At 44.8% G+C, this 26,883-nt stretch overlaps 1 protein-coding gene across 1 annotated transcript in view; it reads right to left on the minus strand.

Moving 5' to 3' along the window:
* The window catches only part of LOC137435031 (tyrosine-protein kinase receptor UFO), a 150,725-nt gene that overhangs the window by 7,255 nt on the left and 116,587 nt on the right, over positions 1-26,883 (minus strand). Inside the window, exons 15-17 of the mRNA XM_068128399.2 lie at positions 16,676-16,800; positions 16,433-16,542; positions 13,835-13,994 (exon numbers count right to left, since the gene is read on the minus strand). Coding sequence (XP_067984500.2) covers positions 13,835-13,994; positions 16,433-16,542; positions 16,676-16,800 — 395 coding nt within the window. The remainder of the gene's footprint in view (positions 1-13,834; positions 13,995-16,432; positions 16,543-16,675; positions 16,801-26,883) is intronic.

A 26,883-nucleotide genomic window follows, 5' to 3' on the forward strand; every position in this document is an offset into this window, starting at 1 on the left:
GTTCTAGCGGTAACATTTATTATTTTAAGTAACAACTTCAGTTTAATTGCAAGTAAGAAAACATCATATGCACTCAAAAATATATTTTCTTCTAGAAAACACCGGAATCATATTTTGCTCGGCTTCTTTCTTCACCGAGTCATGTTTGCAGAGGCAACAGTTATTTACGAGTAATAACTTGAGTGAAGTTGATGGCTCCCCATCACAAATCCCCACGTTTCCTACCTACAGCAATATTGAAAGATGGCAAAAGGTTGCACCAGGAATGACCCAATATCAAATTTTGAGTTAAAAAAACCAAAACAACTGGTTTGACCCCCCGTGACCTTAAGTCCGCACCTCCTGGGGCATGAACCGGGGGTCAAATCCAATATATATATATTTCATGCGCAGTTCCCATAATTGCATTTTTTGGTATTTCACTTTTTGACCCTGTTCTGCCCAGGGGGCGAGGACAAATTGCTCTTTCACCTTCTTGCTATGTGGTGATCATAACTACCAGGTTCGGTGAATTTCTACACAACCGTTTAAGAGGAGATAGCATGACGGACAGACAGACGGACACAGACAGACAGACAGACAGAGCCGATTACAATATCCCCCCATTTTTTTCCCCGAAAAACATGGGGATAATAATTGTAATCATTCCCTTCCAAGGAAACCCAAGGAGGCCATTAGGCCCACCAAGACTGTGAAATGGTTGTCAAGCTATGGATGTTTGAGGTGGTATTTGAGGTAAAGGATTCCTGTTTTTGATACCTCTGCTCATGGTAAAAACCACCTTTAGAGGCCATTTTTCCCCGCAAGCGGGGGTTGGCCTTTTTCGGGAACTGTGGTTGTTGTTGTTTTTCGGTCCCCTTTTTGAAGCAATGTTTTACGGCCGGATGCCCTTCCTGACGCCAACCCTTTTTGCCGCCTTTAACGACAAGCAGGGAATTACCAGTAAACTGGTGCTCAATTAGCCGACCTCGGAAGGATGACAGGCTGAGTCAACCCCCCTGGCGTTAATTCAGCGATTGACCGGGATTCGAACCCAGGATCCTAGGATCCTAAGCCGGCACCCTAGCCGCTAGCCCAACACCAGGGACTACCCAAACCTCTTCAACCTCAAAACCTCAACCTCAAAACCTCAAACCTCACAACCTCAAACCTCAAAACCTCAAACCCAACCTCAAACAAACAAACAAACCTCAAACAAAACCTCAAAAGGGACCTCTGCTCATGATAGATTATAAAAAATAACTTACACCAAGGCAGAGAGATCTGAAGCAATATCTATTCATTAATTTACAATTGAAACCACACTGTTGCTGCCTCATGGCTACATCAAATCAAAACCTGGTAACTCTTAAAGATGATCAAAACCTCACGGCAGCGTACAACGTGGCCCACCCAATGATTACCCCATATGATAAATTTGTCTAAGGTGCCAACATGTGTATGTTACTGTAATACACAGCTCAAAACGAAAAAAAATAAATAGTTGAAGGACAATAAATATTTTTCCACTCTCTGGAGAAGAACAAGAAAAAAGAAGAAGAATGTGATGAAGGAAATTCTGCTTATTGTGCTGCATTCACTCCTGCCCGCCCCACCCCATTGTACCATATATGATGTCACACAATTGAAAGTATAAAGAGTTCATAGAACACGTTACCCCACGCCTTGTTCAGGTATATACTTCAATTGAAATTAAATTATGATTTTAATTTTTTTTTTTTTTTTATTCCGGAAGTTTAGCACTTTTGAAGCAGTCTTATACACCACCTTATTTAACATGTCCAAGTACTGCAAAACTGGAGGTTTTTAGAAGCAATAAGAAGGCAATTTGTGTTCTACAGTGTTCAAGTATATACTTACATTTAAATTTAAAAAAGATTTAAAAGTCATATTTAAAAAATTCTTCCGAATGTGTACCGCCATTTGTGCAGTGGCTATCACACCACCTTATCTAACACATTATATTAGTTCTTCATCCTGTTGTTTGGGTACTTTATGACATCCTTAAAAACAGTAAGTTTTCTGTTTGAAATTATTTTCAATTTTGTTTTCAGGTAGGCCAGGCAGGTAGACAGAGTAAAATACTATCTCATTCCTCTTTTGCCAAGTGTGATCGGAACAAATTCATGGACATAGTACTGTTAAATGGCAGGGTTGTTGTCCGATTCATGTTCTGATTAGTGTTCAAATATATAACATTCAATTTAAATAAGTTGTTCCTCGATCATAAACTGACGTTTGTGGACAGACGGATGGAGAGACAGACAGACATGAACCAATTGTTTAACCCCACTTTTTGCTTCATGGGCACCGACGGGATAATAAAGATTGCAGCAAATAACCAGATGAAAAGAAAAAAGGGAAACAAGCCACAACGTACAAGGAAGAAACCCAATATAATGTTTTACGGGATTATTTAACCACGAAAACTTGTGAACCGATTGCAACCAAACTTGGCACAAGTAAGGGCTGTAATACAAAGATTATCTCATTAGATTTTTGGTTCAACAGATCATGTGCCCTTTGAATATCATTTTGCAGATCATAACTCGAGTTTGACACATCTGATGTTTTCTCTCTTCTACTTATCTCTCTCGTGCTTTCGTTCATGTGACCTTTAATTGAGATCAAACATAACAGTGGGTTGACATCTAATGCGGGCAGACGCATTCGCATCACATTCGCGTCAATGAGTTCGCATCAAATACCGTATAGTTTTTATCGAGTTTATTTTTAATTTGCCTCTTTCTTTTTTTGGTCTTTCGCTTTACTTTTGGAAGGGAGTATGGGTGGGGTAAAATACACTTCTGGGATAGCATGTGCGGCCAACTGTCCGACTAGGAGAGACGAGGCACACACAAAGAGTTTTCAATTCCATTCTTCCCTCCAGGGAAGAATCTCATCCACAACCATGATCTTTTGTACCCCCATTAACCCACCCCAAGCCCACCTCTTTCTAAGGTTCCAGATTTTCATTTCACTGCTATGATTGAGAGTTTGCATTTGTATCCATCTTCTTCACCCTCTAATGTCCTCCCCTAGCCCTCATTCTTCTCCACATCCCTTATTTATCCAAGTCTCCCTCTATTTTGCCCCTCACCCCCGCTGTTGGTGTGTTTCCCCGTCCCCTTTTTCTTCTGTTATTTTATGACCTGGTCCATTCTGTGTACATTCTCTCCATGAGCCTCGACTCTGTGTACATTTTTTTTTTTATCAAATAAATTATCCTTGATTATCTCCTGAAGAGTTTGCTTGCGGTAGAAGATGGCTTTGATTGCTTTCAATGATTTTTTTTTACATTACCTCTTCATGCTTACCGTTTGTATTGCTCAAAATGAGATGTTGAATACTCAGATGATGTGATTGATATGGCAATCGAGCACATCTCTAAGGTTGATAATATCTGTTGAATTTAGAATTTGGGTTTAGTTTTGGAAATAAAAAATTGGAACTAGCAGGGAGGCGGCATGTAGGAACAGTCATGGCCCAATCGTATTGGCACCCTTGCACTTTTTTCAAAGAATGCACCATTTCTTCCAGAAAATTGTTGAAATTTAAAAAATATTTTGGTATCCACATATGTATTTCTTTTGTCTGCAGTGGAACAAAACAAAAAAGCTAAAATAAAATTACTAAATCTTAGCTTATTCCACAGAAATCCTAAAATGGCCCGGACAATATTATTGGCACCCTTTAGATTTCAAGCAGGTGATTCTCCTTTAATAATAATAATAATAATAATAATACATTTGTTTTATATACCGCTTTTCAAGAAGCCCAAAGACGCTTTGACAGAGTACAAAAAACAAGTGCAAAAAGACAAAAATCAATAGGTAAATAATCAAAGCAAAAGGAAGGAGAAGGAGAAGAGATAGTCAGGGGTTAAATGATGTGGGTTAAATGTTGAATGCAGTGTTGAGCAGGTGGGTCTTGAGTGATGTTTTGAATGTGGGGAGTGAGGAGGAGTCTCTGATGGTGTGAGGTAGGAGTTCCAGAGGGTGGGAGCAGCGATGGAGAAGGCCCTGTCCCCCCAGGATCTGAATTTGGTCCGGATGGAGGGGGTCAGGAGGTTGGTACCAAGCAGAGCGGAGGTTGCGGGTGGGAGTGTGTCTGGAGAGGAGGTCAGCCAGGTAGGATGGGGCCAGGTTATGGAGGGCTTTGTACGTCAAGAGGAGGATTTTGTACTGGATTCTCTGGGGGATGGGGAGAAAAGACTTCCGGTTCCTCGGGCGAGTGAGGCGTGCTTCGAGCTCTCCACGGCATCGAAGTTTGAGTGTTTTCCCATTCTTGTCTTTGTCAAATTTCCACTGGTTATTTTGCTGTGTACGTGTTATTGTGTGTTTCTAGTTGGTGTTGGTTTGTGGTTCGTGCAAACTTGTGTGTAGTTAATCGTTTTCTGAGTCGTACCTCGTGCGCGGCCTGGTGACTTGGGGCTTCCCTCCCCCCGTCGGTGTTTTGTCGGTTTGGGTTATTTCCTTCGCTGTATTGCTTGTTTCTTTTATTTTGTTTTCTCCCCCTCACCTCACCTCCCTAGACAAATAATTCTATATTGATTCTTTCTCTCCTCCCGGACACGTGCTTGTTCGCTCTCCTCCTCGTCTCGGCTTGTGCCCCGCCCCCTGTATCTCGTTTTCTTCCGCCTCTGCTCCTTCTTTCTCAAATCCACGTTCTCACTTGGAGACTTTTCCCGGATTGTTTTTTCATCGTTCTGTTTGGATATTGTTGGAATATGTTTAAACCGCAGTCGTGATGCTGACGCCCCCCCCCCCCCCCCCCCCCCCAGAATTTACATGTTTTAAACGTTTCCCAGTGTGTACCCTGGTCAGAATAGGTACACCGTATCCCTGCGTGTCGTAAGAGACGACTAAGAGGGTTGGCGTCAGGAAGGGCATCCGGCCATAAAAACATTGCCTCAAAAAGAGAACCATGACAATCACAAGTACATATGGGCAGGGTGCAGCCCGAAGTGGAGATCGGTTTCTGAGGTTTGGGACATGGAATGTGGGGACAATGACAGGGAGATCAGGAGAAGTGGTGGAAGTATTGGTCAGAAGAAGAGTGGACATATGTTGTGTGCAAGAGACGAGATGGAAGGGAAGTGGTGTGAGAATGGTGAAGGGTAGGCAGGGACAGAAATGCAAGTTTGTGTGGCAAGGGTGCCCGGAGGGCGTGAATGGTGTTGGTGTCCTGTTTTCTGAGGAGTTTGTAGACAGTGTGGTGAGTGTGACTAGAGTGAGTGATAGGTTGATGATGGTGAAAATGATGATTGGAAAGCTCTTGGTGAACGTCATCTCGGGATATGCTCCGCAGGTTGGTCGAAGCGATGAAGAGAAGGACAAGTTCTGGTGTGCGATAGAGAAGCTGATGGAAAACGTGAAAGATGAGGAAGTTGTTGTGGTGGGAGGAGACCTGAATGGACATGTGGGAAGGAGTATGGACGGTTTTGAGGGAGTTCATGGGGGTTACGGATATGGTGTGAGAAATGGAGAAGGTGAAAGGATTTTGGAGTTTGCTGATGGAGCTGATTTGTAATACTCAGTTCCAGAAAGAGGACAATAAGCTTGTTACATACACGTCAGGTGGGTCGACGACAACCGTTGACTACCTGATGGTGCGTCGGCGAGATAGGGGGCACCTCCGGGACACAAAGGTGATCCCGGGGGAGGAGGCTGTTTCACAGCACCACTTGGTTGTCTGCGACATAAGGGTGAAAGGTGCGAGGAGAGCTCGGCGGGTGAAGTACCAACCGAGAATGAAGGTGTGGAGGTTGAAAGAGGTGACAGTAAGGGAGGCATTAAAAGAGAGGCTGAGTAGGGTAGAGGATGATGTGGTTGAGCTTGAAAGTGGTTGGATGTCAATGAAAGCTAGTCTGTTGGGAGCCGTTGGTGAGGTATGTGGATGGACAAAAGGACCACCGAGGCACTCGGAAACATGGTGGTGGGATGTTGAGGTTGGAAAGAGGATTGACGAGAAGAGGAAGAAGTTCAAAGAGTGGCAGAAGGCGAAGGGTACGGGAGCAGAAACAGCAGAGCATGAAAGTTATAAGGCAGCCAGGAAGGCTGCAAAGAAAGAGGTAGCAAAGGCGCAGGAGGCATGTAGGAAAATGTTCGGAGAACGCTTGGATTCGGAAGAGAGTCAGAAAGCAGTATTCAGGATTGCAAAGCAGATAGCGAAAGAGAGGTGTGATGTGATGGGGGTGAGTTGCTTGAAGAATGAAGTGGGACAAATCGTTGTCGACCCAGATGGAATTAAAGGAAGATGGAAAAGATATATGGAAATGCTGTTGAATACAGAGAATGAATGGGATGGCAACATAGAGAGTAACCCAGTTTTAGGACCGGCAGAGAAGATAACTGAGAAGGAAGTTGAGGAAGCGATAAAAGCAATGAAGAGTGGAAAAGCGGGAGGGCCGACGGGAGTTGTGGGAGATATGTTGAAGGCAGCAGGAAGTTGGGGTGTGAAGAGAATGACAGAGATCTGTAACCTGGTGGTGAAAGAAGGCCGCATTCCAGTGGATTGGGAACTGAGTACCCTCGTCCCTCTATACAAGGGGAAAGGTGACCCTCTGGAGTGTGGCTCGTACCGAGCGATAAAGTTATTGGAGCATGGAATGAAGGTATTGGAAAGGGTGTTGGAGAGGAGGATAAGGAAGAAAGTGAAGATCGACGAAATGCAGTTTGGATTTATGCCAGGAAGAGGAACGACAGATGCGCTTTTCATTGTGAGGCAGTTGCAGGAGAAGTACATGGATAAGAGGAAGAAGTTGTTTTTTGGGTTTGTTGATCTGGAGAAAGCATTCGATAGGGTTCCACGCAAAGTATTGACATGGGCATTGAGGAAGTTAGGAGTGGAGGGAATGGTTGATCAGAGTAGTGATGGCAATGTACAAAAGAGCACGCACAGCTGTAAGGACGAAGGACGGGAACAGTGGTGAGTTTGAGGTGAAGGTGGGAGTGCATCAGGGGTCGGTACTAAGTCCACTACTATTTGTAGCTGTGATGGAGGTGCTGGCTCAGACCGTAAAGGAGGGTTTACCGTGGGAGTTGTTGTTTGCAGATGATCTGGTGTTGATTGCGGAAAGTATGGATGGACTGAAGGAAAAGATGAACAAGTGGAAGGAATGTATGGAGACAAAAGGTCTGAAGGTGAATATCGGAAAGACAAAGGTGATGGCAAGTGGTAAAGCATGTGGTGAGGTGGAAAGAACTGGGAAGTGGCCGTGTGCTGTGTGCAGGAAGGGTGTCGGAGTGAACTCCATTCAATGTACAATGTGTGCTGAGTGGGTTCATCAAAAATGTAGTGGTCTGAGAGGGTCATTAACCAGTGTGGCAGCTATATTCAAATGTAAGGTGTGCACAGAGGGAGCTGCAGATGGAGGAAATGTTGAGTTGGATCTTGGAGACGGCGTGAAGCTGGAAGGTGTGAAAACATTTTGCTACCTCGGAGACATGCTGAATGGAGAAGGTGGATCAGACTCAGCAACGGTTGCTCGAGTGAGATGTGCATGGAAGAAGTTTCGGGAACTGAGTGGCGTGCTGATGAGGAGGAGAGTGTCGCTGAAGCTGAAGGGAAAGGTGTATGCTGCATGTGTGAGAAGTGTTATGATTTATGGGAGCGAGACATGGGTAATGAACGTAGAGCAGCAACGAAGGCTGGAAAGGGTGGAAATGCGAATGGTTCGATGGATGTGCGGAGTATCGTTGAGAGAGAGGAAGACAAATGATGAATTGTGAAAGATGATGGGAATATTGCCTGTGATTGATGCTGTGAAGAGGAACAGGTTGAGATGGTTTGGTCATGTATTGAGGAAGGATGAAAGTGACTGGTTGAGAAGAGTGATGGAAGTTAATGTAGAAGGAAGTAGAGGACGGGGAAGACCGAGAAAGACTTGGCTAAAGATGGTGGAAGAAGAAATGCGGGCAAGGGGGTTAACAAGGAGAGATGCAGAAAATAGGGCAAAATGGAGAAGATTGTCATGGGGACCGCAAGGCTAACCCCCGCTCTAGCAGGGAACATGGCCTTAAAATGCATGTTGTGTTGTTGTTGTATGGGGAGCCAGTGAAGCTTGTAAAGGACGGGGGTGATGTGGTCACGGGTCCGGGAATGGGTGAGTAGACGGGCAGCGGAGTTTTGAATGTATTGGAGTTTACATTGGAATTGCCTGGTGTTGGCTTAGCTGTTAGGGTGGAGACTTGGGATCCTAGGATCTTCAGTTCGAATCCCGGTCGATCGCTGAATCAACGCCAGGGTGGTTGACTCAGCCTGTCATCCTTCCGAGGTTGGCAAATTGAGTACCAGCTTGCTGAGATGAATGATCCCGATTTAGGGGGTACACCGTATCCCTACGCATTGTAAGAGGCGACTAAGGGTTGGTGTCAGGAAGGGCATCCGGCCATAAAAACTGCCTCAAACAGGGAACATGATTGTCATGGGGCTCACAAGGCTAACCCCCGCTCTAGCGGGGAAAATGGCCTTAAAACGATAATTCATTCATTCATATTTGGAATTGAACTCACCTGCGTTGAGTAGCAGGTGCCTGCAATATAAAAATCACTCATTCAACCAGTTTGCTGTTTTGTGTCACTGTGGGTACTGTTTTGTGTCACGCACCATCCGTCACCAACTCAATGAAAGGGGGTTCTATGGTAGGAGACCCAGGAGGACCACACTGCTAAGAAAGTCTCACTGAAGTTTTCCAAAACACACCTGAACAAGCCAAACTCCTTCTGGGAGAATGTCCTGTGGACAGATGAGACCAAATTACAGCTTTTTGGTAAAGCACATCATCTCTATGTTTATAGAAAACAAAATGAAGCCTTCAAAGAAAAGAACACCTTCCCCACAGTCAAACATGGAGGAGGTTCAGTGATGTTTTGGGGGTTGCTGTGCTGCCTCTGGCACTGGGTGCCTTGAATGTGTGCATGGCATCATGAAATCAGGAGATTACCAAGGCATTTTGGAGCGCAATGTTCAACCCAGTGCCAGAAAGCTGGGTCTCCATCGAAGGTCATAGATCTTGCAGCAGGACAATGACTCCAAACACACTTCAAAAAGCACCCAGGAATGGTTCAAGACAAAACGCTGCACTATTCTGAATTGGCCAGCAATGAGTAGGTACACCACCATTTGTGGTGGTGTACACCACCATCTAAATCCCATTGAACACCTGTGGGGAGATCTGAAAACAGCAGTTGGGAGAAGGCATCCTTCAAATCTGGGAGAACTGGAGCAGTTTGCACAAGAAGAGTGGGCCAATCTGCCAGTAGAGAGGTGGAGGAAGCTCATTCATGGCTATAGGAAGCGCTTGACTGCAGTTATTTTGTCCAAATTCTGTGCTACACAAATATTAAGTCGAGGGTGTCAATAATTTTGTCAATGCCATTTCTTTTTATTTTCTGATTTAAAAGGATATATTAAGTTCGGAATCAAAATCAAAGGTTCTGTAATATTAACAGTGAATTAAAGAATTGTGGAGACCAAATACTTTTGTCAATTTCAACTTATTTTTGGAGAACATTGTGAGTTATTTGAAAAAAGTGCCAGGGTGTCAATATTTTGGGCCACGACTGTACGTCTGTGACATATCACAGTTAGAAGATAAGAGCCCCAACCATCATGTCAAGCTCATCTGGAATGCATTGAAAGTGAGTGTCTTGAAGGGATTGGAAGCAAACACATCAGTTTTCAATTGTAGATGTTACCTATTTACCATACTAATGACTCTTTCCATCGGCGTCTGGAAAGCATGTACTGGGAGACTGGACATCAAGCTCATCGATTGGCTCACAAAACAACAAGAACTCACCAATTGGTGGAAAGACACGACAGACCCATGGATTCAAGATAAAGGGCAGCATATGAAAGCACCCGTGGTCAGTATCGGGCAGATCATCATGGGTTGAAGATCAGATTGGTACTGGCTGGGTAAGGACTGTTGTATAGCATTTATCAGGATTGTAACAGAAGGTGTCACAGAAATCATAGACTTGCGGAGCCCAGGGCCCGCCAAACCATGAACGAGACCGCCAGCAGAGAGAGGTGCCGAGATGGCCATTGGCAAAATTTCAGAAGATCGTGTTGTAGCATTTAAGAAGGAGCGAGTTTCATGAGCCAACACGTAGAAAAAATACATCTCAGCAACAGCTCATTATTTCAAAGGCCAGATCCGATGGCAAGCAAAGACACAAGTCTCTCAAGTTGCACACGAATCAATAATGACACCACATAGCCATCCGCTTCCCTGTGAGCTGTGACATACCACCATGTTGCGGTCACCAGTAGATGTGAAACAGCATTGCGACGTCTCACGGTGGTTTGCAGAGAAAAACAGATGCTGCATCAAATCTTTCATCGTTCATGAGTCTTTGTTGTGCAACAGTGTGCAAGACATTACCACATCATTAGATCGCCATGGCCACCAACCACAGTTACATTCTTCTTGCCTCATTTCAAGTGCCATTCTCCAGAGACTGGTACAATGCAGTACACTAGACACTATACCACCTTTTGGAGGCCATTTTCCCCCGGGGTTGGCCTTTTTTCCTTTTTTGGGCACTGCGGTCCCCTTTTGAAGCCCTTCCTGCCACCAACCCTTTTAGTCGCCCCTTGCGACACACAGGGAATTACCAGTGAACTGGTACTCAATTTGCCGACCTCGGAAGGATGGCAGGGCGAGTCAAACCCCCCTGGCGTTAATTCAGCGATCGACCGGGATTCGAACTCAGGATCCTAAGATCCCAAACCAGCACCCGAACCACTGAGCCAACACCAGGCCACACTAGACACTATACGACAGAGGATAAAGCCTTTTCCAAGACCAGTAAAGTAAAGCACTGTGTTTCAATAAAGTGAGGTTAATGAAAGGTAATGTTAAGCGCAGACAAACGTGGGGTTAACCTTTTGTCTGTCTGTCTGCAAACGTCAGTTTATGATCGAGGAACAACTTGATTTCAATTGAATGTTATACTTTGCATACAAATCAGAAAATTAACCTGTAGTTTAGCAGAACTTTGGCTCTGAAGGCGTTCCGATTGCACGTGCTCACAAGGAAGTGATTTAAATTTTTTACTCTGTCTGGCAGTCAAACAAAATTGAAAATAATTCCAAACAGAAAACTTACAATTTTTTATGACGTCATACAGGCACGAATAACTAATGTAGCGTGTTAAATAAGGCGGTGTAAAAGATGGCAGTCTTTAAAGATCAATGGCAGTAAATTTCTGCAATCTTTTTTGAATTTTTTTTCTTCAATCGTTAACCATATCTGGGGTGAGCTATTTTGGGGGTTAATTTGGCTGGGGGATGTCTTATCCCAACCCCACGCCCCCCCCCCCCTTCAGATCTCAGCAAAGGAATATCATATAATCATTAAAATTGGCACGTATATAGAGGTCATTAAACGAACATGCCTGGATTTTAACTTTTGTAGATGAACATGCCTGGATTGAAAGAAGACAAAAAGGGACAAAACTTCAGATTTATAAATGAGCTAGTGCCAATAACACCGATTTGGGTATATTACACACACACACGCACACACACACACACACACACACACACACACACACACACACACACACACACACACACACACACACACACACACACACACACACACACACACACGTTTTGGATGGACATGTGACCAAAAAAGGTTATGTATCACCTTAACGGTACGTGCGATTTTTGCAAATTTGGTATCAAAACTTGCGCAAGACTTTAGAGAAAAAAAAACGCATGAAAGGAAATTTTCTGATCAGCGGCGGTTTGGAAGTTATCGCAAAAATAGACGAGGGGGGCCATTTTGCTCCCCCAGCCAAGATAGGGTTAAAATCTTTATTTTATTGAATTATCTATGCTATTTACCTGGTAAATAATTATAAATTATTTATCCTGGTGTTGGGCTAGCGGCTAGGGTGCCGGCCCGGCTTAGGATCCTAGGATCCCGGGTTCGAATCCCGGTCTAATCGCTGAATTAACACCAGGGGGGTTGACTCAGCCTGTCATCCTTCCGAGGTCGGCTAATTGAGTACCAGTTCACTGGTAATTCCCTGGTTGTCGTTAAAGGCGGCAAAAAGGGTTGGCGTCAGGAAGGGCATCCGGCCGTAAAACATTGCTTCAAAAAGGGGACCGAAAAACAACAACAACCACGGTTCCCGAAAAAGGCCAACCCCCGCTTTGCGGGGAAAAATGGCCTCTAAAGGTGTTTTTTTTTATTTTTTATTTTATCTATGCTATAAAATGAGCCGTGCGTGTGTCCGGATTCCACCCATTGGTTGGACAGTTCGCCCGACTCAACCCACAATTTCTATACTACCGCTGCCAATTTACGAACCCTTTAGAGTTTAGAATTACCTTTTCTCCGAAGCAACACTTTTACTGCGGAGGTTTTATGCAGGTTTGCTATTATTTCCGACTATTTTCTCAAATTGTGAGTTGAACGGGTGACTGTGTGGACGGGTTTCCGTGAAGTCGGTGGTAGCATGATAGGGGAGCGGAAAACGTTACTTATCCCGCTGTTTTGACGTGGGAATGTCAGTTTGCTTTCATGAGCGGGAGAAGGATGACAGTAAAGATGGGACAACTTTGGAATGGGGGCATGAGGGGAGGGGGTTGAAGGCTTGAGTGTGGGGAGGGGATCAATGCCTTTGGGTTGGATTGAGCAGGGTGAGGACTTGGAGTTGGGAGGGGTTGGGAGGGGGTGGTGACACAATCACCCTACTGGTAATGTGCTACACCGTAGAAAAACAAATTGCCTTTTTGCCACTTAAAAAAAACCCTTCTGTTTAGCAGTACTTGGACAAAATATTACGCCATTTTACGTCATCACAACCAATCATATTTGCCGTTCGTAGACCCTGCCCATGTCCTTCTTTCTCAAGACAGCGTGGGTTAAGGTGTTCTCTGAAGTCTCTACTTTAAACCTAACCTAGGATTGTATCAAAAAAAAGGATCTATGTTTGTAATCAAGAAATGCACTGTGATTAACTTCCATTTCCATGCGCACGACTTGTTCCACCATTCACAACTTCTGATCGGCTAGATGATCACAGGGTGGTGGTCACCTATGGGGCGCGGTTTCGGTGTACCTGACTATACGGCATACTTTCACCTTCCAAATGCCACGTGGACCATGTTGACCCCGGCCATTTGATAATATCTTTACCAAGTCTGCTGCCCTTCAAACCGATCGGTGAGAAAGGAAGGAAAGGTGTAGCTTGGGAAATATCAACATAAAGAAAACAGATGCAAAAACTACAATGGAATTATTTAATTTTTAAATGAGCAGCACCAAGTTGCACTTTTTTTCTTTTCTGTGCAGAGAAAAGTATAGATGATGGTGTTTTTAAAAGTACAGTAAAAAGGAAAAATAAGGTGAAATGCTCATCAACCGAGGCAGAGAATTACTCTTAAGTCAACCTTTTGGGATATTTGGCTGGCCTAGAGTTCCGCACACTCCCCTCTGATCTACCTAGCCTGGGTTTGAATCCTGGCCCAGCTATAAACTGTCAACCGTCAGATGGACGTTAAACTGGGCGTACGGTCTGCCAGCATTAGTTGGTGGAGGTTGAAGATCCCATGCTGCCCTTCGCGAAGAGTAGGCCAGCTATCCTCAGCAGCCTGAACAAATTAGAAATTCTTGCCCCAACTTCCTTCATCAGAGTGGTGACCCATCTGAGATTGTAAACCATAGCAAAGAAGGTGCTTTGGCAGAACTGACACACTGTACATAGGATGGTACATGATGATAATGACATCGGAATATCGAGCAAACGTGTGCCCATTCCCCTATAAATTATGCTTAAACTGGAATGGTTTGGGGCCTCTTGCATACCACGTCACTCTTGGTCGTGTAGAGACGATCTGCCATGCTCTCGGGTGCAATCCACTTGACAGGCATTTTAGAGATCTGGCCTTGCCTGTAATAGTCTCCACTGTAGATCTTCTTGGAAAGACCAAAATCCGCCACACACACCATCATGTCTTCATGCAGCCTGGCGGAGGGCACAAGGGCTTTTTTGTCAATCCACCGGTTACCGTAAAACAAACTTTTTTCAAGAATCTCTTCTTAGCTTAGAACAAATTAAAAAAAACTCAAAAAGTAACTAAAAAATGAAAACATTTTTAAAAAACTCAAATAAAAACTTTTAAAATTACTAAAAAAACTTTTTAAAATACAAGACTCAAAAAAAAAACCCTTAAAAGCTCGGGGACAATTAAATGCAAGGGTTCCACAGTTACTAAAACCTTTACTAGCAAAGGTAGAAATGAGCAAAGGTAGAATAAAAGTCGAAAGAGACAGAAAACAGGTTTGACAGGATGAAACAAGAGAGCGGAATTGAAGAGGAAAAACAAGCGATGGCAGAGACGAAAAGAGACCTAACGTGTCATCAGTGAGGTCAATCAGATTGTATTGACTTACCAACAGAAAGATCAAAACTCCATCACATATTGAAATCTGATACCTTGAGAGAAATTCACCAATATTTAATGCTCTCTCTCAACCAGACATGGTGGTGTAATGGTTAGAGCGTCCGCTCCGAGTCTGGAAGGCCGGTGGTTTGAAGGCCGTACCTTCTTAAAAGTCTTTGGTATGACTCGGCCGGTATGGCGGAGTCATACCAAAGACTTTTAAAATGGTACGTGCTGCTTCCTTGTTTGACGCTCGGTAGGTTGCCAATTACTGCACAGGCTTGATGGGCCTAACGGCCTACTCCTTTGTTGAAGTTCCTTGTAAGGTTCTTGTATAATGGAGGGAAAGTATGTTGGATGTATGAGCATTGTATGTTTAATATACTCCTCCGAGAGGATTTGACCTAGGAAGCTGAAACTTTCAGGGATTAATGAGGCCTGAAGGTGTTTTTCCTGAAGTTCCAAATTAGATTCCATCAATTTTTGAGGTAAAAGTTTTTTTTAGTTGAAGAAGTTGGCATTTTCTTATTTTGGGGGCACAATTGGAATTATCCGAGCTATATATAACCGCGATGCATTATATATGCACATATGCAGTACGGTACGCATGGTTTTGCTTCATATACGTAACCCAGGTTATTTTTATTTTCTGGAACGATCGAGGCAGCGGTCCGTTACCTATACACCACCCAAATAAAGGATGTGGCAGCAGAAGGTGTTACATGCTGTAAGGCGGGTACATCGCTATCTCTCTATAATGCAAGCAATCTCTGTGTGTCTGTGTGTCTGTCTGTGTGTATGTCTGTGACCGCTGTTTCTCGACAACCACTGGTCCGATCTAAGTGAAACTTGCCGGGTATATTGCTGGGGACCTGAGGATGTGCCTTTTCAAGGTTTGCTATTAATCGGACAAGTGGTTACCAAGTTATGGCCATTTATTTAGCAAACACATACGTTTTGTACGTGAACGAAGGAACAGCGAAGGACGAGAGCGAAGGAACGGCGAAGGATGAGAGCGAAGACCGAAGGAATGATGAAAGTTTTAATTTTTCTTTGCACGTACGGTCAAGCTACAGCGAAGGAACCGCGTGTGTGTTTGTTGTTCTCTTCTCTTTGTGCTTTTCCTTGCGATGAAATTGCAAAATGGCAAAATATGTTGGTGCTAATTGAAGAATTGGCCATTAAAATAATTTGCGATTAATCGTAACTGCGATATGCGAACTTCCGGACAGTGAGGCCTTATTTTTGGTACGTACGTCAACGTACGTATGTCCACGTACTTACCTCCCCGCACGTACGGGCATGCACTAGTGCTATTAATTAATCATAAAGAGAATACTATGACCACCCCACCCCCCTCCCCCCATGCTGCTCCCATTGGGAGTGTGTGCTTCTAGTATATTACAATGAAGCATAATTTACTACGGAAATAAGCTCTTTGCTTAAGCTGCTCAAAGCCGCAGTTCAGGCCTCAGGATGGCAATATAGTAGGTGGCAACCGGTAGCATACACGAAAACGAATATCTAGTCGACGTTATTTCTCGGGGTTTAACTCAACTTAAACTTGCCATTTTGATGCAGTGCCAACAAGACTACTGCACTTTCAAACAAAATATAGACTCATGGAGGAGTGAGGTGACACGGGGTAAAAAAAAACGCAATAAACTGATAGTAGGGCCACAATTGGACAGAAAAATCTTGGGAATGAACAAACAGAAAAAAAGAAGAAGAAAAGAAGAGCATGCCATCCTTTAGAGAACCCATTCTGTATTTAGTTTATAGACATTAAAATTTCCATAGTGTCTCTTGATAATAGTAGGCCATTGTGCTCCAGCACCCTAGCCAATATCTCTGCTTGGGAATAACTCGTTTAGCAATACTTGAGATACCTGCAAGTACCGGGACTTGAAATACCTGCAACTTTGTGGAAGAAAAAACAAGTTTAATATTTGGGGCTTTCAGATCTTTACATCGTACCGTTAATTTAGGGTCAGGGTGCAACCAATTGGCCAGAACTCACATGCAATTACGAGCAGCCAGGTCACGGTGGATGAAGTTCTTGCTGGACAGGTACTCCATTCCCTGAGCAACATCCACCATGAATTTAACAAGCGTCTGCAGAGGGACAAACTGCGGGTCAGGGGTAAAAGGAGGGAGACACGTTAGCTGCGTGAACCGTTCGACAAATCCCATATTGTTAAAACTCAGAGTTCCTCAAAGGGCATGAACACTTTCTACATGCGAACACGGACACTGAACTCACAACAGGTGTCTCTCCAAGGCGGCTCCTGAGAAGGAAGCTGTGCAGGTCTCCGTGGCGCATAAATGGCAAGATGACCATGGGACGCGGCATGGACTGTTGCTGCCCACTCAGCTCCATGCATACCCCTGTGCAAACAAGGCCAGTTAATGAAGTTATTATCTACCATCTACTTACCTCTGCCACCAGAGATGGACGGAGGTTATGTTTTCACACTTGTTTGTCTGTCTGTCGTCAAGATATCTCAAAAAGTTATGGACAACTTCAGACAAAACTTGATGGATGAGTTGGGTGTGTGACGAGAACAAACCAATTCAATTTTGGTTCAGGTCCGGATCCAGATCCGGCCTGTCAGTGGGATATAACAGGTAAACTTAGCTTTCGAAGCTAAGTGATCTTTCACAATTGTGTTTTTGTCGAGACTGTATCTATCTTTTGGTGTATGTACCTATAGCGTATCTTTTGGAAAATGTTCGGTGCTAATTTTTCGTACATGTATACATAATCGTCGGTGAATGCGTATCGAGTATTCTGAGGCCTAGTACTCGTAGGCTTAGGTTACCGTACCGTCTCCGACCTTGTGGTTTTGTTTTTCTCTCAGCGATTCGTCGAATGCGCTGCAATTATTTTCGTTGTCTGTTTCGTCCCAGTCGTTCACCCCATACCTCCTTGTTTAATATCTCTAAAAAAAAAAACCCTAAAAAATATTTCCTTCTCAGGGATTATTCGTTTATTTGTTCGTTCGTTCTTCGTTCACGTTGTTCGCGATCACGTGGTTAGAAATGTATAATCTCTCCCCTGAACAACTATTTTCTCTCATATATTATAACACCTTTTTCTTCTTCTCCTACAAAAGGATGCTTTCGTCTTGCTCACCAAATCTATTCATTCCAAAAAATATATATACCATCTCTTACAGTTCCTCCTTTCTACATTCCCTAAACTATCCAGAACTCCACCCCTCCTTAAGCATCCTCAAACGTATTTTTGACTCGAAGGTCTCAAACTCATTTTGCAAAAAATGTTCGTTTCCCATGAATCGTACACTTTTCAAAATCCAATCTCACCCCTCCCCTCCAAATCTTCCCCATCCCCCCCTCCCTCCTAAACTGCCCCCACACCCCTCCCCTCCGAGACTCTCCCTCGCTCCTCCCCTCCTAGACTCCCCTCTCACCCCTCCTCCCCAAAGCATCCTCCCTGCTTCTTCCCCCTTCCAACCTTCACCTTCATCTCCCCCAACCTTCTGCCTCGCTCTTCCCCCTCCTCAAATAACACCTCACTGTGCCTCACCCAATCTCCATCAAACCTTTTGTCCGCCCCATTCTTCCCTTTCTCCAAGCTATTCTGAAATCTCTGAAATCTCTGACACACCTACAACAACTCTCCCTACCTCTTCCTCCTCTTCCACATCTTACCCTACCCCTCCCCCCCCCCCCTGTTCTGTACCCGAGGCTCCCCCTTCCTCTTCATTAACGGTATGGACCTCAAACATCCGGGGCCTTCGCTCAAACTTGACTGATCTCTCCATACAGGTTGCTTCTGACAAACCAGATGTGATCTGCTTAACAGAAACTTTCCTCCTTCATGATGTCTCTGATGCCTTGGTATCTCTCCCAGGTTACTCCCTCCTCCGGTATGATAGACCTGAGCCTCGTCCTGGAGGTGGGGTTGCTATCTTTATAAAAAACTCTCTTCCTCACTCACCCTCCACTGCCCTCTCTCCACCTCACCCCCAGGAATACCTTTGGCTACGGCTTCCCCTTCGCTCCCACCTTTTGTTCATATGTGTGTTGTACCGTCCACCAAACAGTGATGACTCCATCTACATCTCGCTGTCTGATAATATGGACCAACTTCTATCTACCCATCCCAACTCTCTCTTCCTCATATGTGGTGATTTCAATTGTCACCATGCCAGTTGGCTGGGTGTGGGTACCTCTCTCACCAGCCATGGCTCTTCAGCAAAGGACTTCTGCGACTCACTGGGACTGACACAATCTGTCAATTTCCCGACCCAGATCTCAGTCAACGGAGCATCTTCTCTTCTGGATTTGGTTATGACTAACTTCGCTGAAAATGTCTGCTGCTCTTCTTCTGCTCCAATCGGCTCATCTGATCATGTGCTTATCAAAGTGGACATCTCTCTGACCATTCTCAGAGAGCCTCCTCAGCGTCGACGAGTCTGGCATTTCACTCAGGCCAACTGGCACGGTCTTCAAGCAGCCATCAATCATCTGGACTGGTCTCCCATCTCTACCGCCTCTGACATCAACTCATCCTGGGAATTCTTTCAAAGTAAATTGCTCTCTCTCATGCACAGATTTATCCCATCTCGTCTTCAGTTGTCATAACCTTCCTCCCGTCCATGGTACACGGAATCTTGTGGTGAGGCTGTTGCCCTGAAACAACTTGCTTTCGTCTCCTGGAAAGCAAATCCAACGGAAGGAAATCTCATTTCCTTTCAAAAAGCCCGAAACAAGTGTGTGTCCACCCTCAGGAGAGCCAGGAAACAATATCTCACCGTTCTCAAGACCGAACTCTCTTATCTGTCTCCCTCTTCCAAATCCTGGTGGCGTCTGGTCAAATATGTTTCTGGTGTTTGTTCCCCCTCCATACCCTCCCTCACCTCAAAGGGCTTAACGGCTGACTCCGCACGTGAAAAAGCTGAATGCCTCAACTCTGTGTTTGCCTCTAAATCTTGTGTCCCAAACCCATCCCTCTCTGTACCCACCGTACCCAGTCGTACCCAGCTGCTCCTGGACTCTGTGTCCTTTCCTCCTGACAAGGTGGAAAAGTTTCTGCCAACCCTCGACTCTGATTCTGCAACTGGTCCTGACGGCATCAGCCCACGGGTCCTAAAATCATGTTCTTCCGCTCTTTCACTCCCTCTTTCTGTTCTCTTCACCCTCTCTTTTGCTCAAGGTCATCTGCCATCTGCTTGGAAATCAGCCAACATCACCGCCTTGCACAAAAAAGGTGCAAAAACTGATCCTAGCAACTACAGACCAATCAGCCTTCTCCCAATTATCAGCAAAGTCATGGAATCCATCATTGCTTCAGATATGAAATCTTTCCTCTTCTCCAATGGCTTGATCTCTGATCATCAATTTGGTTTCAGACCTGGTCACTCTACTCTGGACATGCTGCTTCTGCTTTCTCAACAATGGATGGAGGTCCTCAATGCCAAACAGGAAATTAGAGCTGTCTCCCTTGACATTTCACGTGCCTTCGATACGGTCTGGCACCCCGCTCTGCTCACCAAACTCTCCTCCTTTGGTATCCATGGAAATCTCCACGCATGGCTGGCGGACCTCCTCTCTGGTCGTAGTCAACGTGTGGCCCTGAATGGGTTTCTCTCATCTCCTCTTCCTGTTCAGGCTGGAGTTCCCCAAGGTAGTGTTCTGGGCCCTGTGCTTTTTCTGGTCTTCATCAATGATCTCTCTGACTCTCTTGAAAATCCTCTCTATCTCTTTGCTGACGACTCTACTCTCTGTCGCTCCATTCCTCATCCCTCAGATCGGCAGTCTGCAGCCTCCTCACTCTCTGCAGACCTGGACAAAATCACAGACTGGGCAAACAAATGGAACATATCTTTCAATCCTGATAAATCTCACACTCTTACGATGTCTCTCCGAAAAGACCGACTGGAAAACCCTCCCATCCACTTTCTGAATAATCCTCTCCAAGAAGTTCTGTCACTCAAGCTTTTGGGTCTCACTATTTGCCATGATCTTTCCTGGGAAAACCACATCTCAAATCTGGCCTCCAAAGCCAGTCGCCGACTGGGCATCCTCCGTCGTGCGAAGTCCTTCCTTGGCACACCTGAGCTCCTCACCACATACAAGGCTTTCATCCACAGCTCTATGGAATACTGCTCTCCCCTCTGGTCTGGTGCTCCTGCCTCACACCTAGCTCGTCTTCACGCTGTTGAAACCAAAGCGTTCAGAATCATTGGAATCTCCCGCGATGAAGCTAACTCCAAGGGCCTTTCACTCACTCACCGCAGGCAGGTTGGTGGTCTTTCCGTCTTCTACCGACTCCTCTCTGGCCTTGCTCCTCCAGCTCTCTCTGGGCTCTGTCCCCCAAATATTCCTACAGGTCGCACAAGATCTGCCTGCAACCCTCTTATGGTTAAACTGCCAAAATCAAGACTTTCTGCTCACCTTCACTCCTTCATTCCTCTTTTCTCCCGCCTCTGGAACAAACTCCCTCACTCTCTTCAATCCCACTCCACCCTCCAGGTCTTTAAAACAGCTGTTCACCACCATCTCTTATCCTCCCCCATCCAAAACCTTGATCTTTTCTACCCCCGCTAATTTCGGTCCCCTTGTGTTTTATACCTCTCCCCCCCCCCCCCCCCCCTTCCCACGCCTCCTGCCCCACAGCCCTCTCCCTCCCACACTTCTCCCTGCTCTCAAATGTTGTGGTTGTGTGCTTCCCCTTCTCTCCCCATCTTGTCTTCCGCTCCCTCATTTTGTATATTTTGTTTGTCTGGTTGATTTGTTTGTGAAATAAATGTTAGCTCTTTCACGAGCCTCGATTCAGTGTACAAAAAAAAAAAAAAAAAAAAAAAAAAAAAACTGTTCAGCCTGGCGTGGGTTGGCGCTCCACCAGGTGCCGTTCTAGTTGGTCTTGTATTTCAATGTCCAATCTCTATTCATACCTCCAAGCTTTCAGTGGAATGATATAATATGCTGACCAACATTTTTGTACCTCTTTTCCACTTGGCCTAAGCTGGCACAGGCCTATCTGAGCACTGAGGGGTCAAAAGTGTATGAGCATATTATTAACCGACCTAAGACCTGGAACAAGATTAGGTAATGCTAAATCAGGCCTTGCTGAAGGATGAGAGTCAACAAAAAATAGGAGTAATAAACAATGGCTTTGGGAAAATATTGTGGCATGTATGTTTGATCCTTTCACATACATTAATATATTACTTTCCAAACAGCCTCACATTTTTCTCAGCAGTGGATGTGTTTCCTGATACAATTGGAATGGAGCTCGTGTTTTGGCTTTAAAAAAACAAGACCAAAAGTCTAACAGCGGCGTAGCCGGGCTTGTAAAATATTATAAACCACAAACACATAATATTAGCTTTTCAAACAGTCGCTAATGCTGCTTATAACATTAAAGAAAGAAATTTGGAGGAATCCACACATCCGTGAGGTAAGTTTTACTTACAGAACTGAGCGAAGTTCTACTGTAATCTATGTACCCCACAGGGGTTGGAGCTGTGCTCATTTACCAAGCAGCTAGCTAGCGCTTGCCAAGCCAACCGTTCCTTAACGGTTTTGAATGGAGTGCATGCTCGAATGCTTAAACCACTTGGCGATCTCTCCACAAGAAACTTGGTAAATGAACACACACCCAATGTTCTTGAGATCCAACCATAGGGAGACTATAATCTATATACCCCAAAGAGGAACGACCCTTTCTGCAGCTCCCGTAGTGAGCGGGTGTAGCCCTACTAGTAAATAAAAATGTCGGTCAGTGGAGTCAGCCATCGTAATGACATCACAGACGTAATGACGTAACGGACACAAAACTTTAAACCGCTACTTGTAGAACATGATATATTTTAACTTCCAGTACGTTTGCAGTCAACGAAGGGATTGTGTTACGATTAGATTTACTATAATATCAACGTTATATTTCGAAAATGATATTGCCATTAAAAAACCCGAGGCTAATTCCTTACTTCCGCGATTATTAATATTAGTGCCGAACACCGCTTATCACCGATTCATGAACCATACACCGCTTCAATCCATCAACTTTGTATTCATGACATTGGCATTAAAGTGTTATGGTTATATTTACTATATTATTATTATTAGTACGAAAATGATACCACTAAAACGATACACTAAGGTTAAGGAAAAGTTAAGAAACCTGGGCTTAATTTGTCCAAAGCGGCCCAAAGGTGAGGCATGAAGCCTAAGGCCTATGCGTACCGTATTGTTGGTAGACCCATAACGCCTATCCTTTCGATATTTGATGGTCATTTTAACAATCGGTTTGTTTTTGTTTCACACTGAATGAAAAACGTGAAGGTAGAGCATGGCGATTGTGATATATGACAGGTTCGACGATATGTTCAGCATATAAATCAAAATGGCGGTGTGTGGAGAGTGAGCCGCCGTACTGCCGTAATGACATCAGACATAATCACATCACCCTGTCATGTGACCAGATCCTCAGCTCTGATTGGTATACGTTTGAGGGGACATACATACATACAAACACTGTTCTAGACAGCTTTGCCCGATGGGCTACACCGTAAAAAAAAATTTTTTACTGAAGAGAAAAGTGGATTTCCCCTTGTATTTATTCACAGCACTATTCCCAGTACTCTTTAAAAAAAAAAAAACATTGCTCAGTGGAAAACATTTTGACCACCCCTCCCTCCCACACACTCCATAATATAAGGATATAACATTTGAGTAAGAAAACAATTAATAATCTTTCGAACGTGGAGAAGCATACGTTAGACGAGGCAATACCGGACATCGTGCAATCACATCATGCCGGTTTAGTTTGTTTTGTCACGTGCCTCTTATGGCTGGTCAAGTGCAAACATCCCACATTGTCCCTAGAAAAACAATGAACAACTAACAAGAGCCAAATCATGCTGCACTGCAATGCTAAACACAAGGGGGAAGCCCATCGTGGAAAAGCGTCCGATCAAAGTTAAGTATTTTTCCGTTTGTGTTTTTGTCAAAACTGTACTGTTTATTTTACTGTGTATGTGTCTACTGTGTGTTTCTAGTAATATCTCGGTTTGTAAATCGTGCATACCTGTGTGTAATAGTTGTTTTGTTCGCGTCGTGTTTGGGGCCTGATCCCCCGAGGCTTTCCTGTCTCCTCGGTGGTCGTTTGTTGTCTATTTACTTTCATTCTCGCACTGTATTGCTTTTTTCTTTGTCTTTCTTTTCACCCCATACTTCTCCCGAACATCTTACCCTTTGTTTAAAGTCTTCATACAAAAAGATACTCAAAACAAAAATCTTAATAATAATTTCCTACTCTCCTCATGGCTCCCCTTCCCCCGGCCTTGACCACGTGTCGTCTCGTCCCACCAATTTTCTCTCCTTCCTTCATATCTCAATGCTCTCCAGCCGAGACCTTTCCAATTCTGGTTTTCATCATAATCCTTCAACCTTTCTCCTTCTTCCTCAGATCCACTTTCACCGAACCTTCAAAAATATATATATATACTGTATATATATTAACGAAGAATTTAAAAAGTAGATCCCTGCTCCCGTACTAACACAATTGCTGATACAGCTCCCTGTTCCTTCATTCTCTGCTCACCTGGCTGGCAATCTCCTGTTCTTCTGTTCCTCCTTCTGAACCCGTTCTGGAATCCTTCTCCCCCTTTGCCTCCATGCCCTCACTTCAGGGCAATTTCCCAGATAGTTTTCACGGTTTTGTTTAAAAACTCATTTCAAATAAAAATTCAATTTCTTACAGTTCTTTCTTTCTATATTCCGTAAACTCACCTGCATTCCACCCATCCTCCAACGTTTTCAAACGGGTCTCTGACTCGAAAATCACAAGAAACTCATTTTGCAATAAATGTTCGTTTTCCAGTAAGCGTCGAACACTTTCTAAAATCCAAACTCATCCTTCCCCTCCTAAACTGCCCCCTCACACATCCTTTCAAATCTCCCCCCTCATCCCTCTCCTCCTAAACTCTACCCTCGCCCCTCCCCTCCTAAACTCCCCCTAACCCTTCCCCTTCAAAACTCCCCCCTCCCTCCTCCCCACCCTCCTTTTTTCTCCAATTCTCCCCTCTCACCCCTCCTCCTCAAAGCATCCTCGCCGCTTCCTCTCCCTTCCAACTCTTACCTCCATCTCCTCCAACCTTCTTCCTTGCTCTCCCCCCTCCCCCCTCAAACAACACCTAACTGTGCCTCATCCAATCACCATCAAACCTTTTGTCCTCATCCTTCCCTTTCTCCTAGCTCTTCCGAAATCTCCAACACACTATCAACAGCTCTCCCTACCTCCCCCTCCTCTTCCCCTACCACTCCCCTCCCTTGTCCTGTATCTGATGCTCCCCTTCCCTCTTCCTTAATGGTATGGACCTCAAACATCCGGGGCCTTCGCTCAAACCTGATTGATCTCTCCATACAGGTTGCTTCTGACAAACCAGACTTAATCTGCTTGACAGAAACTTTCCTCATTCAAGATGTCTCTGATTCTTTAATATCTCTCCCTGGTTACTCCCTCCTCCGGCATGATAGACCTGAGCCTTGCCCTGGTGGTGGGGTTGCTATTTTATCAAAAACTCTCTTCCTCACTCTCCTTGCACTGCCCTCTCTCCACCCCACGCCAGGAGTACCTCTGGCTACGGCTTCCCATCCGCTCCCACCTTTTGTTCATATGTGTTTTGTACCGTCCACCAAACAGTAATGACTACATTTACATCTTGCTGTCTGATAACATGGACCAACTTCTATCAACTCATCCCAACTCTTTTCCTCATATGTGGTGATTTAAACTGTCATAATGTCAGCTGGCTGGGTGTGGGTACCTCTCTCACCAGCCATGGCATCTCAGCAAAGGACTTCTGCGACTCATTGGGACTGACAATCTGTCAATTTCCCGACCCGGATCTCAGTCAACGGAACATCATCTATTCTAGACTTGGTTATGACTAACTACCCTGAAAATGTCTGCTGTTCTTCATCTACTCCAATCGGTTCATCTGATAATTTGCTTGTTAAAGTGGATATCTCTCTGGCTGTAATCCGAGGGACTCCTCAGCGCCAACAAGTCTGGCATTTCACTCAGACCGACTGGCACAGTCTTCAAGCAGCCAACAATCATCTGGACTGGTCTCCCATCTCTACTGCCTCTGACATAAACTCTTCCTGGGAATTCTTCCAAAGTAAACTGCTCTCTCTCGTGCCCTAAAAGCAACTTGCCTTTGCCTCATGGAAGGCCAAATCAACTAAAGGTAATCTCAGTTCTTTCCTCAAAGCTCAGAACAAGTGTGTGTCTACCCTCAGGAGTGCCAGGAAACAATATCTCTGAACTCTCAAAACCTGTCTACCTCCTCCAAAATCCTGGTAGTGTCTGGACAAATCTGTTTTTGGTGTTTGTTCCCCCTCCATCCCTTCCCTTACCTCAAACGGCTCCACAACTGACACTGCTCGTGTAAAAGCCGAATGCCTCAACAATGTGTTTGCCTCAAAATCTTGTGTCCCAAATCCTTTGCTCTCTGTACCCACCTTGCCCAGTGAAACCCAGCTGCTCATGGACTCTGTGTCCTTCTCTCCTGACAAGGTGGAAAAGTTTCTGTCAACCCTCGACTCTGATTCTGCAACTGGTCCTGACGGCATCAGCCCACGGGTCCTAAAATCATGTTCTTCCGCTCTTTCACTCCCTCTCTCTGTTCTCTTCACCCTCTCTTTTGCTCAAGGTCATCTGCCATCTGCCATCTGCTTGGAAATCAGCCAACATTACCGCTTTACACAAAAAATGTGCAGAAGCAGATCCTTGCAACGACAGACCAATCAGCCTGCTCCCAATCATCAGCAAGGTCACAGAAACAATCATCGCTTCTGATATCAAATCCTTCCTCTTCTCCAATGGCTTGACCTCTGATCGTCAACTTGGATTCAGACCAGGTCATTCTACTCTGGACATGCTGCTTCTGCTGTCTCAAAAATGGGTGGAGGCCCTCAATGCCAAACAGGAACTCAGAGCTGTCTCCCTTGACATATCTAGTGCCTTCGATACGGTCTGGCACCCCGCTCTGCTCACCAAACTCTCCTCCTATGGTATCAATGGAAACTTCCACGCATGGCTTGCAGGCTTCCTCTCTGGTCGTAGTCAACATGTGGCCCTGAATGGAATTCTCTCATGTCCCCTTCCTGTTCAGGCTAGAGTTCCCCAAGGCAGTGTTCTGGGCTCTGTGCTTTTTCAAATCTTCATCAATGATCTCCCCGAATCTCTGGAAAGTCCTCTCTATTTCTTTGCTGATGACTCCAATCTCTGCCGCTCCATATCCCAACCCTCAGATCAGCAGTCTGCAGCGTCCTCACTCTCTGCAGACCTGGACAAAATCACAAACTGCTCAAACAAGTGGAACATGCCTTTCAATCCTCTCACACTCCCACTTTGTCTCTCTGTAAAGACCGTCTGGAAAACCCTCCCATCTACTTTCTCAACAATCCTCTTGAAGAAGTTCTGTCACT

The sequence above is a fragment of the Myxine glutinosa genome, chromosome 9 (genome assembly GCF_964187855.1).
Source record: "Myxine glutinosa chromosome 9, kmMyxGlut1.1, whole genome shotgun sequence".
Classification (NCBI taxonomy): Eukaryota; Metazoa; Chordata; class Myxini; order Myxiniformes; family Myxinidae; genus Myxine; species Myxine glutinosa.